General features: G+C 37.9%; 2 protein-coding genes across 12 annotated transcripts in view; both read right to left on the bottom strand.

Moving 5' to 3' along the window:
• Window positions 1–119: 119 nt before the first annotated feature.
• On the bottom strand, window positions 120–4,277 carry LOC136777480 (solute carrier family 35 member F2-like). 2 transcript variants are annotated; one of them, XM_066733811.1, is made up of 8 exons: window positions 4,156–4,277; window positions 3,655–3,764; window positions 3,347–3,540; window positions 2,841–3,006; window positions 2,529–2,685; window positions 2,202–2,415; window positions 1,967–2,094; window positions 120–1,810 (listed from the first exon to the last, which is right to left on the bottom strand). In XM_066733811.1, exons 1-8 carry the CDS (start codon window positions 4,272–4,274, stop codon window positions 1,522–1,524), a joined length of 1,377 nt encoding a protein of 458 aa, XP_066589908.1. In that variant the 5' UTR covers window positions 4,275–4,277; the 3' UTR covers window positions 120–1,521. The 2 variants fall into 2 exon arrangements, with proteins under 2 accessions (XP_066589908.1, XP_066589899.1); XM_066733802.1 differs by having other exon boundaries at window positions 120–1,795; window positions 4,156–4,274.
• A 230-nt stretch (window positions 4,278–4,507) lies between these two features.
• RyR (Ryanodine receptor) overlaps window positions 4,508–16,577 on the bottom strand; it is a 34,195-nt gene continuing 22,125 nt past the window's right edge. For 5 of the 10 annotated variants that reach the window (XM_066743487.1, XM_066743511.1, XM_066743526.1 and 2 more), the window contains 26 exons: window positions 16,005–16,282; window positions 15,695–15,915; window positions 15,542–15,632; window positions 15,149–15,465; window positions 14,757–15,060; window positions 14,530–14,683; window positions 13,670–14,464; window positions 12,556–13,574; window positions 11,847–12,218; window positions 11,596–11,708; window positions 11,069–11,162; window positions 10,715–10,966; window positions 10,555–10,575; window positions 10,375–10,395; window positions 9,900–10,311; window positions 9,402–9,806; window positions 9,084–9,300; window positions 7,940–8,992; window positions 7,582–7,828; window positions 7,238–7,522; window positions 6,875–7,161; window positions 6,731–6,791; window positions 6,383–6,661; window positions 6,159–6,315; window positions 5,910–6,075; window positions 4,508–5,823 (listed from right to left, as the gene is read on the bottom strand). In XM_066743487.1, coding sequence (XP_066599584.1) covers window positions 5,661–5,823; window positions 5,910–6,075; window positions 6,159–6,315; window positions 6,383–6,661; window positions 6,731–6,791; window positions 6,875–7,161; window positions 7,238–7,522; window positions 7,582–7,828; window positions 7,940–8,992; window positions 9,084–9,300; window positions 9,402–9,806; window positions 9,900–10,311; window positions 10,375–10,395; window positions 10,555–10,575; window positions 10,715–10,966; window positions 11,069–11,162; window positions 11,596–11,708; window positions 11,847–12,218; window positions 12,556–13,574; window positions 13,670–14,464; window positions 14,530–14,683; window positions 14,757–15,060; window positions 15,149–15,465; window positions 15,542–15,632; window positions 15,695–15,915; window positions 16,005–16,282 — 7,784 coding nt within the window. In that variant the 3' untranslated portion in view covers window positions 4,508–5,660. Of the gene's footprint in view, window positions 5,824–5,909; window positions 6,076–6,158; window positions 6,316–6,382; window positions 6,662–6,730; window positions 6,792–6,874; window positions 7,162–7,237; window positions 7,523–7,581; window positions 7,829–7,939; window positions 8,993–9,083; window positions 9,301–9,401; window positions 9,807–9,899; window positions 10,312–10,374; window positions 10,396–10,554; window positions 10,576–10,714; window positions 10,967–11,068; window positions 11,163–11,322; window positions 11,433–11,595; window positions 11,709–11,846; window positions 12,219–12,555; window positions 13,575–13,669; window positions 14,465–14,529; window positions 14,684–14,756; window positions 15,061–15,148; window positions 15,466–15,541; window positions 15,633–15,694; window positions 15,916–16,004; window positions 16,283–16,577 lie in introns of all 10 variants that reach the window. The other 5 variants (XM_066743535.1, XM_066743550.1, XM_066743559.1 and 2 more) reach the window with 3 other exon arrangements.

Genomic DNA, 16,577 nt, shown 5'->3' with positions numbered 1-16,577 from the left:
TGCATTTTGATTAATACGCATCATACAATTTGTTTAAATAATATTCTTGTTTAATGCTTTTTCATTTCTAACATAACATTAACAATAATAATCATAATCTAATAATATAATTCCTAATCAGGATATAAAAAGGTTACTTAACATATAAACTATAGTAATAAAATATATTATCAATGTACATTTTTATAAAAAAATTGTTTGACTATAATCTATAAATGATCTTATCACAATTTAGAGTTTGCAATATGAATAATAATTAACAAGAAAATATATCAGTAATTGAATGTTAATTTTGTAACAGTCCTTGCATCAGTATAGTTGATAGATTTCAGTAGATTTTCAAAAAAAATTAATTTGATTCTCATTATATTTTACGTATAAATAGATATTACATAGGGTCCACTATAAGAACATTAAAGCTATATAGTAATAAAGAGCTTAAGTTCTGGTACGATTAAAATACACAAACTTTGAGCTCTTCTCTTTTAAATAAATTTCACAAAAATTCCTGACCTTTTTAATCAATTGTTTATATATATACTAATCGCAGTAAATGTTATTTGAGACTTTTGTTTGTATTACGTTTTTTCCATATAAACTAGTTATGAGTTTTTAAAATGATAAAAATACTGTACTTCCCAGTCGGTTTTTAAATGGTCGATTTAATAGTATATGACGTTTGGCACAATTTTTGTTCTTTACAAATGGTATTCTATTAATCTAAAAAGCAAATTAAAACTACTATAGAGAGAGAGAGAGAGAGAGAGAGAGAGAGAGAGAGAGAGAGAGAGATCTAAATAACTAGCTCACTATAATATGTAGGAATATCGCTATAAGTGTTTGTATAATATCTAAAAAATTTGTAATATTGTGCTAGAAATTGCATAATAATAGCTGCTAAATGCCTTGTAATAAGCATTTAAATTTTTACCTTTGGTATGGCCACTGTGCATGGAATAGTCGCGCAAAATCTCATGATACTTTACTTAGGCAGTCATTCTCAACCATTTTTAACAATAAATTGAATCGGTTTTTACATTCGCAGCCTGAAATTATTGCAATCTTACTTTACAAATGAGAAACAATAGAATTTCAAGTGAGAAAAAACTTATTGCAGTAAACTCTTGATATAGGTGAATAAATCTATATAACATTTCTTAATAATTAGAGAGTATTACAAGTACTGTAATAATAATAATAATAGTAATAATAACAGAGCATCGTGAAAAGTCACGAAGAGATTCAATCTTAACAAGAAAATAAAGATATAGAAATCCTAGATTATACCTATTATTGGAACGAATCAAGTTGATCGAGTTTGACTCGACGACTGATGATATATATAATAGTCGAAGGTATCACCTGACTGACGTTACACCTCCATTAACAGAATTTTCCTCTACTTTTGTTTGGATCATTTGGAGATGCTGTATATCTCGTTCACAAGTAGCCCATGGTGTCTCTTTGGTTATCGTCGGTTGGACGTTTGTTTTCAATTTGCTTCTTCTTAGCCGAAAGGCATCAGGGTGAACGGACGGTGGCGGCGTTCGAGTTCATATTGGAATTAGAAAAGATTTGTGGCACCGATCTGGACGCTACCTTTAGATTGGCTTGGCTACCGTAAAATGACGTAAAAGCAGTGTCCGAGCTGACACTGAGTGGTAGACTCGTCGCGTCCATCGTCTCTCTTTCGCTTCCAAGAGTAGAAGCCCGCATATCCAAAGTACCACTGACTCCGGAAACACCGGAACTTGTCGCCATCTCCACCTCACCAACGTCCGGGTGCGACATGTGTCTTAAAATAATATCACTTTAGACGACGTTTTATCAGTAATGGTTTCATTTTAATTTTACACTCGGTCATCAATTATACTATATAGTAAGAATACAGTATATAAGGAAAGAGGTCTCGGGTCAATTAGCGATGCAAAGGTCCAATTGGACAATTCTCAAGGGTAAACCTTACCTGTAATCTGGAGCAGTTGGCTCCATGTGTTGTCTTCGTGAATTCGACGACATGGGAGTCCTCTTTATTGCATAAATGTATATACCTGTCATTGTCAATGCGTACGAGACAAAGTACAGTGCGTGAAACTGAAAAATTATGCTTATTCGATCGAGCCCTTTATAATATTAAATTTTCTGTCAACATGCTAATTTCTTTTGATATCGTAATCAATAATTTTTAGTCTCTCTCGTACCTTATATTCATGAATCAGCATTCCTGATAGTACGTTGAGGGAGTCTGACGTAAGGAGGGCCAGTTGTAGCGCGGTGGCTCCAGATTCGAACAATATCACTGGTATCAAAGAGAAGAAAACGAATTGTGTGATGCAGTAAACTATCAAGAACGTTATAAGCGGCGCATTATCCCAGAATTGGAAGGATTCGATTTGTAGTCTTTCGAGAACTCCGCTTAGAGAGAAAGAGAAAAGAAGATGATGATCATTGGGTGAAATAGATTCAAGAAATTCACAATATATGTAATATCAAATTCATATTCGTAGATCGCTTATTGGTAAACTTACATTTGCATACAGCTTAGAATCGTACCGAAGAAGCCAATCATACCCAAATATTCTATAATATCGACAGTTTTTACTGCGAGCTCCTGTAATACAGTCGTCACCGAGAATAAGACTGCACCGCCCAGGCACAGCATATCACCCACTAATTGATTTTTCTCTATACGTGAAACAAATAGTAGTATAAATCAATGCAATCAGCGACGAGGAAAAATCGTTTGCAAAACTATATATACTCTTATATTATACGTATACGCATGTGTACAGTTTATATTTTCTGTATTTTATGATAAATAAATATAATGAAAGACTTACTCCCAGTAGATGTAGGATCATTATTGTCATCTATTCCAGCGTAAACCAAACAGCCTACGCCCATCAAACAAACGGAAACGCCTACAATATGCACCATTCTGTATCTGACTCCGAGAACAAGGCATGAAAGCGCTAAAGCCACTGGTATCGCTACGCAGTTCAGCAGCTGAAAATTTTTCATATTTTTCATTCTTTTGTTAACTATTTTTTTCTTATCTGAATTATATCAATAATATAGGACGATTGAGAAAATAAAAAAAACTTCAGTTTTTCATGATGTTTCATATTTACATTGTGATTTGTGATAGAGAGTTGGACGTTTTTTATAGTTAAAAATTACTTTAAAAGTGATAAAAATAGGAGTGATTCTGTTTGAGTTTTTTTTTACAGCATGACTATTTTATTGTATATCATGCTGCTTTTCACTCGATAGAGACTATATTGAAGCTGATTCAGTTTTTTCTTTTTTCATGAATTAAAAGTATTGATTTACACTCGTCAAGTACCTGTATACTGGCGAGGCTGGTAAACTGATGTGAGGAAGTAACAAGCGTGCATGCTTCAACGTCAATAAGGGCTAACAACAAGTATCTCCAGCCGCGTGCTCTTATCACTGAAATTAGGCCGTTTCCTACTCCCCTACAAGACATCCACGTCGTGTACACTAAACACATCATCGCGTAATGCGGTAGATTTTGTCCTAAAAACAAACGTATTATTATAAACTTGTTTTTGTTTTCTTCACACAATACAAAGAATTACAATTATTTTTTCCCAAAATATAACTGGATTTATTTGAAATAGAACAGTTTACCGGTTGGTAGTGTAAGCTTGTAGGTAGTGTTGATGTGATGATTGATGAGCGTCATAAAGTACAGGACAGCCGATAGAAACTGCCCCATTATTATCGCTCTCCATACCGCCCTATAAAATTTAAATGTAACTTCTCATATGCATATATATTTAACTTATAATAATAAGTCACTTATTCGCGCTAATAACTTATAATTGCATGGTTCAAAATATTTACAATTAAATTTGATAATAATTGTAATTAACGAGCCTTTTGATAAAAATTGAAAGTGGAAGAGAGAGAGAGAGAGAGAGAGGGAGCTAATTATTTCGATAAAATTATTAGATTTGAATGGAATAACGCGTTTGAGAAGAGAGCGAGGGGGAGATTTTAATAAACATCCTCCACTTTCGTTGCTCTTGTGATTGTCATCCCACTCTTCCCTCTAAACGCCGGGGCTAAAAGGAACTTTGACCTTTGGGCATTAAAGACCGGTAGAAAAATATCTATCTCTTTACGTACCATTGTCCCAGCTCGGATATGTAGTTCTCAATTTTATCGCAGATCCCATTTCTGGGCTGCATCGCCAGATTTTGATTGTTGTGACGGTCGCCTCCTGACACTCCCATGCCATGGTGCATCTTCAACCCGAAGTCTTCACCAGCGCCCAGATATGGCGCCTGCGCGACCTCCTACCCTCTTTCCCTCTTTACCACCCTTTCACGCAGAAAATTCATAGTAGTGATGGGAATTGACCGCTCGCGAATAAATACCAATAAGAACAATATTTGTAAGTATAGCTTCATTTATCGTGTAATGTGTGGTTCGTAAGGCGAACTTATATTACCGAATAAGAAAGGGAATCCAATAATGCTTGTTAAAGAATTATGTCTTTCTTTATTTTCAGGTAACTCTGCTGCAAAGTTTTATTTATATACAGTATAATGACATTTTTTCTTAGATATATTATTTCTCTTTCATAGACTCAGGCGTCAATAATGTAGTCAAAAAATTCTCGTACCACAGCAAAGATTTGCAATAATATAAACTTTAAATATTCTAAACTTATGTAATATATTATTTCACATACCAAACCTTGCCACGAAGCAATAATTATCCATGGGTATTAATCGATTAATCGACGTATGAAAAGAAGGCAATTGTAACTATGCAGAGCGTGTATTTAACTTGTGCTAATTCGAAAACTATAGATAGGGACGTATAGGGGGGCAAGAGAGAAAAATGAGCAAATAAATTTCTGAAATTATTTCATAAATAAATGAATAATTTCTTTTGATTTCAATCATTTTTTCTATTGGTCCAGCTTTGGCTCGATATGGCTATATAATTATAGTGTTACACTTTATCGGGTCAACTTATAGTGATGGCAGCTACGACATATTTGTACCATGATAATAAGACACGGTTTGTTTTTTCCACTTTTTCATCTCTATCTAAAGTTTTTAGTATCAAGTTAAACATATGCCTAGCATATATGTATAATATGTTGATTTGTGCAGTCGGCTTACTATATCGACTAGCGCTCCAATAACCGTTGTCATGATATTCGTTATTCACCCTCCTACCTAATGTAAGAAAGTGCTTTTTGTTATTCGTAGCTCAAAATTTACAAAGTTGGAAAAATATGTTGATATCCTCGATGACCGAGCATTGTCGCAGCCATTCGCAATATACAATTAAAATCGTTGAAAATCTCATATCCATCCCCAACAACGAATTATTATACACGTACATTGCAATTCGCGTCTCATAAGTACAACATACGACCGGATTATTATCTATAGATTGCAAATTGATTAATTTTAAAGTCTCTCTAGAAATAAAGCAGCGAACATCGCATATATTAACATTATGAGTCGTTGATTTTTTAAGAAGAAAAAGAAAAGAAATTTCTTCAACGACTCTATAGAAATCTATTTTTGATTTTGCTATCGAAAACTTTATAGGAAGAAATACTTCGCTAACTTTGATTGGTCATTTCAGTTATAGCTATTGTTTAATTAATATTATTTCTTTTTTGCCTCCTCTTCTACAGCTTCGTTCTGTTTCCGGAAGCAATCGCCGACTGGGAAGAAGTCCCAACATCTTTGCTGATACATATTCCACACATAAGTTTCTTGACCCGTATACTCGGTGTCAGGTTTATTAATGAGATGCATAAGGAAGAACCTGAAGAGATAAATGAGAGCTCGTTTTAATGTATGAGTCATTCTTACGAAAAAAAATTTATATAATGAATTTAATCAAAAACTTACATGTAATTGGCAAGATTATGTTCTTGCTGAACATGAGTGTCAAATCCATGTGGCACAGTATCAAAATATTCTTTTCCTAATCCACAGATGAAACAATTACTCTCCATATTTGTCTTGACATTCTCCAATTGATCACGAAGCTCTCCAAAAGCATCGATGATCAAACCTAAATAAGAGAGATTTAATGAGAGAAAAAAAACAAAAAAATCAAACTAGCAACACAAGTTCTCAAAAAGAAAGATGAATCACCCTGAATAATAGCAAGAAGAATGACAATAACAAAGAAGAAAAAGGTAATGTCAAACATGATACGATAAACTTCATAGTCGTCTCCGTCTGGTTCACCAATTTCATCACCAATACCTCCACCAGCACGTACACCTTTGTAAAGATGGAACACGAAGCACTACAACATACAATTTTCGATAAATAATTAACAATAAAAATGTACGCTTATCTTCACGATTACGTACAGTTAGCATGTCGTGGCATTTTTTGTCTACTTCATCATCCTCCTCTTGGATATAAAATTTTCTAAAGAAATTGAAGGCAATAACCGTATAAATGTAAACGACTATGGTCAGCAACATTACTGTCAGCACCAATTGCTTGCCATTGTGCGTTACGGATTGCAAAATTGTTCTAAGAGTCTTGAATCCAACTGCGACATCCAGCAAATGAGCAGCGAAGAAAAAGTTATTATAATTGCCAAGAATGGAGAATGTAAAGTACCAAAGACTGTATAAAAATGCCTGAAATGATATAAAAATTGTGTAGAGATAATTTTACTGAGGGTAACAAGAAGAGGTAAAATTACTCACGTTGTCTGTAATAGTGACGCCTGCTTTCCATACTTGATATCTCCAATCAATATTAACGATACTGAAAAATAAATATATGTATATATTGTATGTGTGCCGCTCAAGGAAACTATCTCATTTTTGACAATGAGGAATTTTACTTACAAATGAATCAAACCAGATCCTTCATCCTCTTGCTGGCTGAAGGATGTCTTTTCCATGCCCAATAGATTACTGATATAATCAAAATCATAAGTCTCGCTATATTTCTGACGTACTTTCTTTTTGACAAATTTATCCCAGTAATTTACGGGAAAGGTCTTCGCTGATATGACCATTTTATCCCAATGTGCTTTAATGTCATCCTCTTCGGGCGTTTCAGCAATGTAAAGACCATCGAACTCGACGCGCCTGGCTATTTCCTTCTCACGTTTAAAAATAGCCAAAGGAACCTGAAAGTATGGAATCTCGGGGTAGCAAATGAATGATCGATCAGAATGATTTAACGTTATAATCGTGAATGCTCACTTTAAGATGATAATACGCGACCAGCATGGCGAGAGAGACAATGGAGTGAAGTGCAGCCATTAACCTCATAACATGAGCCATATAATAAAAGTCTTCGGACACCTCTACGAATTCCATAGGGTCATCGTCCTCTTCCGAAGCATCTTCTCCGCTACCACTACCCATCTCACCACCAATACCACTCCCCATTCCAGCACCAGATCCACCCTCTCCAGACATTTCAGTCAACAGATCGGCCAAGTCACCGCTACCTTCCTCGTCCCCGTCACCGGCCAATGACGTCACCTGCATCACACGAGCGTTAAATTAGAATGTGTTGAGAAATGACGAGTTGCAAAATCTACCTTGTAGAATAATAGCATGAAATTGATGCAGAAAGCGAGAACCAAAGCGACGTATTTCAAATTGTAAAAGTTTCTAGCCAAGAAGGAGACGATGCGGTGGGTATACTCGGAGAGATCGATACTGGAAGCGGCTGATGGCTCGGCTGATGTTTCCTGCTTAGCTTCCGCTTCAACGGCAGCCATAGCTGCTTGCTGAGCTGCAGCAGCTTCTGCGGCAGCCGCAGCCTGAGCCCTTGCCTGTTCTCCACTGGAATATCAAGTTAATTAATTTTGTAGAGAAAACAGAAATAAAGCTACGCAATGGTTATACCGAGTATGACAAAGTGACAAGTTTACTATTTCTACGATTGATTATTACCCCAGTAAGTCAGCCAATGTTACAGGTGCCTCTTCCGCACCTTCCACTCTGTTAGCATCCTCAGCAGCAGCCTCATCCGGCGTACTTTCCCCAGTTTCTTCGATACTCGACTGAGGAGTCGATGTACTGGACTCGTGAGCAGCTAGTTTGATCTGTCCCCCTTCCTCTTTGGTTATATCCATTCCGAATGCCTGCACCTGCAAATTGGATTCATCCGGCGTTGCAGGTAAAGCTGGCAAATGCCTCAGTGGCTTCTCTTCCTCCTCTTTGACCTCGACCACCGGCTCGATGTGTGGACCCCTCATCAACGACAGCAACAATCTCATAAAGTACCCAATGATGCAACCAACCCCAAATCCGGAATAATAGAAGGCATAGAAGATCAACTTGAAGAATCCTACAAAGAGTTCCGCTATCGTCATTTGCTGCATTTCCGCTATTTTATTCTTGATGTTGCTCGGTGATAGCATCGAGAAGAAGAAGTAAACGCCATCCTTGAATGCCTGAATTCCTCTTCTGATTGGATCCTTGTTCCTCTCCTCGTCATCCTCCGTCATGTAGGTGTACGACGATTCCCTGGCTTTTCCGATTCCACCACTCTCTTCAACCGCCATCAGAGCACTGGCATGCTGCATTTCAAATATAGCGTCCTCGCAGAAATTGATAAAGGTCTCCAGCTTCTCTTTCTCGCCTGCTTCAACCACGGTATTATAAAAGTACGTTCTCTTGGATTCTTTGATCTGCGGCTTCTCCCATTGCTCGATGTTTGACTCTTTGATCTCAAAGTAGACTCGCTCGATTTTCTTATTGCCGCCGAGGATCTCGATTCTGCCTAGGAATGGCTCGAAATAATTCAATACGGAACCAGCGGTCTCCAAGAATCTTGCAAGCCTCGGCTCGTTCGGCATATGTTCCGACAGATTTGTCAAGAGTACTGCCAAGTTGAAACCGATCTCCTTAGCTGGCTCGTGGAATCGATCCATAAATGCCACATAATCGATTTTTCCATCGTGGTTCGTCTCGCAGCAAGCCAACAAAAATTCAATCTCCTCGCTAAAAATGAATAAGACAACTCGTCAATTAATCCGCTGAGTTGCGGTACATTCAGCGTCATTTTCTATTCAGTTTATCATCTTAAACTTACTCGGTGTAACTTTTTTGCTGCTCCATTTTCTCCTTGAAATCTTTCGGATATACCCAGCCATCGCTGTTGAGATCCACTTCCAGAAAACTGGGCGAAGATACCAAATCCTTCAATTTCAGGAACATGTCGAAATATTTCAGGATGAGCTCAACGTTACCAGCTGACTCTACAAGGGTATCCACCATCTGTTTTCCAATCGTACCATTCACAACATTACCTGTAACATAGAAATTTTTGGATATCAAAATTGTTTCTCTCGAAAAATTGCTTAAATCGAAAATACATAGTAGATATCGTCTTGTTCCTTTTCTTTCTTACCTTCGAGCATGGATAGCATCATTGTGATCATGTCTTTCTGGAGATTTAATAATTCTTTCAAGAGATCCACCTGACTCGAATGTTTAGATAATTTATCCTGCATATGGGAGAACAGGAAGAGGAAACCGCCAACGGCATCCCACAATCGCGAATGCGCCAGTGCTTGCTGATTTTGAGCGCAAGGTCCCTGAATCACTTCAGTGAGAGTATTAAAAACCTGGCTGGCAACACCAATTGCTTTGAAAAAATTAGCTTTTCCTGCAGGATCGATCAGCTCTTTGCTCGAATAATGCCAATAGAAGTCCATTATGGATTCTTGCAGTCTGAGAAGATAATCGACCGTGCAAATGACTACGTTTACGGTAGTCGTATTACCTGCCTGAGTTCTCAAATAGTTCTGCCAATCTGTATACATGGTAAAAACAATGATTCAATTAAAGCGCTATCCATTCGTTGCACTGAGAAGAATTTTTCTTTAAGAGCGAAAGAAAAGTTTACCAAGATTGTGGCCCTCGCAGGTGAGCTGTATAAATCGGAAGAGAGCACAGGTAAATTCTGCATCATGCATGTTCTTTTCACCAGCTGCACCCTCGGATCCAACACCAAGACCTTCCGCCTTTGTGTTCCTTTCGAAAGCATCCAAGTCTAGAACGCTGCAGGAATTCATGAGACCAGCGATCGAAGTGAAAAATCCAACGTCCTTCTTTTCTTTCAAATGATTTAGCATTCCTCGTTGTATCTCAATATTACCACCGCGTAAAATCGAGATACCCAACTCTAGAGTCTTCATCACCATTTCACTGGGAAGTCCCTTACAGGCTGATATGTGTAGCAACACCATCTCAGCAACGCCACGATTCGCCAAACGTGCTTGGTGGAACAAGAGTTTCTGTTTCTCCATTTCTTGCTCCTGAACAAGATAAAATTCAATGAATGATTTTTTATTCAACCGATTTATCAATTAAGTCCTTACCATTAACTTATGCATCGGCCTCTTGAATATTGCAATAAAGAAGATTAACAGCATTATTAGTTGTGTTAGTTTATTTCTAAATTTAATTAGTGTTTATTATAGGTCATCTAGTAGCTAATACGTTTTGTGATTCTACTAAGGTGTGGCTATTAAATATTTCGCAAAACTACTTATTCTTACCATAAGTAGCTTATGCGTCTTCTTCGGGATAACAAGAGTTCGAAAAAAGGGCAATGTTAGTAGATTAATATTTTTATATATATATAGTAGTACATAATTGAGCATAATAAGTATTTTCAAAGTCAGCGACGTATTGGTTATTTATTGAAAAATTACTTACATGAATAGATGCTTGACCCTCTTCCCCTTCACCTCCGCCCCCTTCGTCCTCGCCTTCCTCTTCCTCTTCCTCCCCGCATGATTTTGATATGATTTGAGCATAACTCATGTACAGTGGATCTTCCTGTAAGGCACCGGATCTCTCTGTCATAGCCCCACGACAGAAAGTTGTAACCAATTGCGTGAGAGGATCAGGTTTACCCTCATCTTCGTCCTTGTCCATCTTCTTGCGTTCAGCATCCTCGAAAGATTGCTATTAATAAATAAAAAATCCATAAGTAATCCTTCACTTTTCTATATATATTATATTTCACGCAAACAATTAACGACTGTTGATAATTATATTATTGTTTACCGTTAGATCTTCGATCATGACCTCCTGGCCCACGTTCTCATCTTGCAACCAAAGCTCGTAATAGGTCCGTGCAAAGATATTGATAGCTCGATGTCTTAATGAAAAAAAGAAAATTCAATGAATAATTCTACAATTTTGCAATTCATCGCGAATCACACGATTCGAGTATATTATTAATCGAGCTTTTTTTCTATCTATCTTATTTTCTATTTTCTACTACTGCTATTAAGTTGATGCGAATCCCGCGTTATTACCTCCTCAGCTTGTAGAGCGGTTCACTGCGCAGACATGCAATAGCAGCCCTCTTTCTGGCAGCACACAGCACACGATTCCATCCACCCCGAGATGGTGGTGGCTTTGTTGCCTATTAGCAGCATGCACACACAAACTAAACTCGTTAAATATGCAATGAAGCCAAAAAACACACACACTCCCTCTCACCCCTCTCTTCCGAAAAAGTTTGATAGAGGTTATATTGGTCACTCGGATTAAAAAGCAAAAAAGGAGAAATCAAACGAGGAGGATACCTGGGCAAGGAATGTAGGGAAGTTTGACGGAAGCAAGCAATTACTGCTCGTTTACGCTGAATGGACACCACAGATCGGTACTGACTCTTGCTCTGCTGTTGCGGATGATCTATCTACTCGAAAATATAAAATACTGGATAAAAATATGGTATTACTCGATGAAGATAATTTTTGAGGAGAGTAAATTATAAGGGAGGTAATGGGAGGGTAAGGGAAGGGGGGATTTGGCAAAATATTCACGACAGCATTACCATGTGTAATCCGTAAAGGACTTTCGCCATGTCCGTAATTCTAGCGACCACGTCTTCCAATTGTTGCGCTTTCACTGGTTCCATCACATCCTTTTTCTGCCCAAGCTTCGAGTACAAATAATGTTGCCAAGACATTTCATCTCCGGGATCAATTTTATCCGGTAAAGTCAATTGGGTTTTTGCAAACTCTGCAATGTCCTGCTCTGGCATCTTTTTTAGGAAACGATCCTTGCAGTGCTGAACCAGCTCTTGCTCCCTGCCAGCGAATAGGTTGAGTCCGACTGGAAGTAAGCGTTTCAAACAAGCCACCATCAAGGATGCTTGAACCTCTTTGTCCTTGTCCCTCTTCTTGTCCCGATGTTTTTTCTTTTTCTAAAATGGAAAATTAATGTTGTGATCATTTATTCAATTTCCATTACTGAGAAACGAGAAAACTCATTTGATCGAATTACAAATTTATCGTCGATTAGTGCCACAGTTAAGTATGATGGAAGTTTAATTAAGAATTTATCGAAGTTGATTTGATTAAAAAATGATATTAATTTCATTGTGACTCAATTGTTATACCTTAATATTAAAATAGAATATTTACTTAACTACGGCACTATAGTCTGTAAGTAGAAATTTTTATTCGAGTCAAACAAGTGTTTTTCTGAGTGCGTTTTGCTGAAAGAATATGTATTTAAAATATTTAGCCTTAGCGCAAGACCTTTCCACCACCGGTTGGCGCAGTTCCATCAGTAACTGCGGTTGGTCTCCTTGTAGCAGTTGGCATTATCAGCACCATGTTATCAATTTCGTTGGCCGATATAAAGTTTTGCTCCTCGCGGAGGAAGTATTGCGACTTTGACCAAATATTAAATATCGCTGCAACATGATTGTACAAGTCTTCGGCTTCCGGTATATTGTTTCTTAGCCAGTGATTCCTCTGAAGATCCACGTATTTAATTAAGAGTGGATAGAAGGAATATATGTCACGAACGAGAAGTTGCCAGTCCTCCTGTATCTGAGCTTCCACTTGGGAAGTATCGTCCGTGGAGGATTTGATGAAACCGCGTAGCGACTCCTCTTTGTGGAACATGGTATCGGTACGTTTCCTCACCCTTTCGGCCAACGGTAAGAATGGGTCCTTCAACAGCTCCTCGGAGGAATTGATAATGATCTGTTGCGTGTAAGCAGCGATTCTTGTCATCCAAGGAGCATTTTCATTACCAATATTTTTCTTTATCAACTTTAATACGTTTTTCAATAATTGATTCATGTGGTCGCTGGTTACCATGCTGACGTAAGCACCTTCGGTTGGATTAACGTTATCGGGACCCTGGGCCCACCAGAATGGCAGATACGAACACAGAAGTGGCAATATCACGTCCACCACGTGTGGTCCGTCGTTATAAGTCTTTTCCGAGTCGACGAATTGATCAACTTCGGTCAATATCGTCTCCAACGTTGGCATGCTCGACTCCATCCTTGTCATGATATCTTGGGCCTCCAAGGAGTGATCGGCGATTCGATTGAGCAACGAGAACTGATTGTGCTTGTTGAGATGAGGCTCCAAAAATGCTACTGGGAAGCAAGAGGAAAAGGCGCCCAAGCAGGAGCCCAGATTTGGTTTATTGCGCTCAATCTCTGTCTTCAAATATTTTCTATCGTGCGTCAAAGTAGCGTCCACGCCGAGAGTGTATAAAGAGGCTAACATCTTGTACGATGCTACTTGAATCTCGTCCACTGAAAAACAATTGTACACGCGTGTTTAAAATTTCTCCAAGATGGCTGTAGAGGAAAAGTCATTATGATTATATTTAATATATATGTATGCTTACGTAATAAATCACTGCCATATTCGCAGGCAGCGAGATGATCAAACATTGCAGTTAAAACTGGCAGTACGACGCTGTTGATGTAAGACAGGGAAGTTGAAGTCTTTAGATGAGTACCTCTCAAATGGCTGTATTTTCCTTCTTGAAGATTCAAGATAGTGTGACCCAGATCATCAGCAGTATTGTTGAAAAACGTCAGCATAGACGTTCTTATAAATTCTGGACAATTCTTCACCAAACTCTTTGCATCGATGCCTTTCACGAGTACTTGCAAACAACGAACGGTAATTCTCACGTCTGCGCCAAAAGCTGCCAATCGAGATCTCAATAAACTGGCAAGCTTACAGAATAGGGCAGCCACCATCTCTTTTTCTTTCAGGGAAGCAGCACCAACATTGTTGGTAGCAGTTGCAACTGCTATAAAATAATTCCTATGAGTGCTAAAGTATTTCTCCATAAGCGGAAGTACGACTTTGCTGAAGAACTTGATGTCTCTGGTGGATGTCTTGAAGCTATTCCTTCGACTGAACGTGTCCGAAGGTTTCAGCAACTTCATGTTGATCGTAGCTTTGTCCAAATATGCGATCAATTTTTCCAGCAACGAATATGCGAAACGAAGTTCCACTGCTGCTCCGACTCCAGCAACCTCGGTCTCGGCACCACCACGATTTGGCTTGTGAAGCTTGTAACCTTGATACTGCAGATACTTGAGAAATTCCTGCGAACGTTCACGATCCTTTCGCTTTTCCTTATCAGTCAGCAGGTCGTAGGGAACCAACTGGGGATGAATACCACCACCTTGAAAGTAACACTTAAATAAATAATTCATCAAATTTAATATAAAATACCATTCTATTACAAACCACATGTTATAAGTTCCTCCTTCTTCTTCTTTGCCCAAATATCGTGTGCGTTATCCGCCAAACGTTCTGCCATATTTTGCATCTCCCTACTCAATGTTAAATTTGTCATGTCGACTGGATGTGGGTTGTAGTTGAACGGACTCGCTGAATCATTCTAAAATAATACCAATTATTGTATCCATTAGCTTTCCACAGTGATTTTTAAATGTTTCAAAGTAATTAATTACTTGGCTCTTGGAGGATCTTCTCATTGAATTGCGATTAGTGGATGGTACATCAACCTCCGCGTGCTCAACGCTCCATCCAATAGCTAGTAAAGCCTTCAAGCTTTCCCTCACTGGTTCTTTGTAACGCTCCCTCTCATAATCGCTCAACGTGTTATACGGCTTCAATCTTGGATGAGTTTTGTTCAAATCCGACCACTGATCACCGTACGTCCAACCGTTCTCCAATTTTCGACTGGCCCATGCGTCGTGATAATGCTCGGAAAACTTTTGCACTATTTGATTTAAATCATTGTCAAGAGATACGCTGAAACCGAAAGAGACAGAGAGAATAAAGATTTTGTCAAGGCTTGTGCAATTCTTAGAAATAATATTCGATTAATCTTTTAATTTACTTGACAGTGTTGATTGGCTGTGGATTATAAGGACCATCGGGCGATTGGGTAGAGGCAGATTTACTCCCGTACCATTCGTCATCGTAATTTTTCGACAGCGAATAATCTGGAGGTAGTGCACATCCGATAGCGGTCAAACAAGGTAGAGCTTTGCCGAAAAGCTCAGGATCGTAATCCATTTTGGACAAAGAATCAAAGATATTACTAAAGAGAACCATGGTTAAACGTTTTTCTTCATCACTGGAAGCTCCGTATGCTCCTTGGCCCCCTGTCGAGCCATAATACTTTGCGCAACGATCGTAATGCAAAGTCAATAGCTACAGGCAACAATGTATATATAAGTATAAAGAATGAATATTGAAAATTTAAACATTATTTGAAGAAGAAACGTACTCTTAATGCCACTGTAGTGTATTCTGATAATTTTGACACATCAACCGTGAGTTTTCGCAAAAGTTTTAGTAACATGCTAGGCTGCATCTGACTAAAATAAAATTTCATTCATCATTTCAATGTTCGCTTAAAAATATATGTCCATCAATTTACCTGGTTAAAGCGACTAGAAAATCTGAAACAGCTTCTCGCTGTCCTTTGGTCAGCATTCTATTTTTACTGAGGCGGTATACTGTATGCAACGTGGCATCTAACAAACTAGCATAATTATCAGCTTCGTTGTAGAATTTGGAATGCTTAATTAGCAAAGGCAATATACTGTTTCCGATGTATCTGTTCATGGCAAGCGCCATATCTGATTCGTAGCCATCGTTCTAATGACAAAATTATCGTTGATCAGAATATTTTAAAAATAAAAATTAAAAGAAATTTATAAAAATATAAATTTTTAAATGGTATGTACTCTATCTAGCATCGTAGCAGCTCTAAGGTCTGGTAAGAAAGCCTCTTCCAAGATTTTGAAAAAAAGCTCCTGCGTTTCGATACCGTAAACTCGTTCTAAGAATAAAACTATGCTTTGCTTGTGACCCGGGATCAAACCTGATGGCATATCACTTTTTGGCCTTTCCTCACCAGCAGCTGGATTCAGAAGGGTAAAGCGCAGCGCAAGAACTCCTTGTAAATCTTCCAGTGGTACCAATGACCTTAAGATAGCTCGGGCTCTTAAGGATTCATTCTTTCCTGTAGAATTGAACTTGCTTTCAGAATATAACTAATTTATCATTTAGAGGAGTTTTCCAGCAAAACCAAATATATTCATATTTATGAAAACGTGATGTACATCTGCAATGGCGATTAATGGTTCATCTATATTAAAATATATTCTTATAGATTGAGCAGTTTCAATAATTTTTTAGAAAACCAAATACCGAAATTCTGTTTATTCTGTCATTTTTATATAGGATGTATTCTAGCCAAATAAATGAAAATCACCATTGATATCACGAACTCTCGAAGAAATTGATTTCTTTGATCT

This window comes from Prorops nasuta, unplaced genomic scaffold, assembly GCF_024137725.1.
Source record: "Prorops nasuta isolate Cenicafe-Biocafe unplaced genomic scaffold, Cenicafe_Pnas_1.2 PNAS00002, whole genome shotgun sequence".
NCBI classification, from domain to species: Eukaryota; Metazoa; Arthropoda; class Insecta; order Hymenoptera; family Bethylidae; genus Prorops; species Prorops nasuta.
Note: the sequence above shows the minus strand (reverse complement) of the source record. Positions and strands in the feature narration are given on the sequence as shown.

Bases quoted from the DNA above. Each gene is read 5' to 3' on its own strand.
- LOC136777480 (XM_066733811.1), bottom strand. From the start codon at position 4,274: ATGCACCATGGCATGGGAGTGTCAGGAGGCGACCGTCACAACAATCAA. The intron at 2,686-2,840 runs GTAAGTCTTTCA...TTTCACGTATAG, and splicing joins TGATCCTACATCTACTGGGA to AGAAAAATCAATTAGTGGGT. The intron at 1,811-1,966 runs GTAAGGTTTACC...CGTCGTCTAAAG, and splicing joins CCAACTGCTCCAGATTACAG to TGATATTATTTTAAGACACA.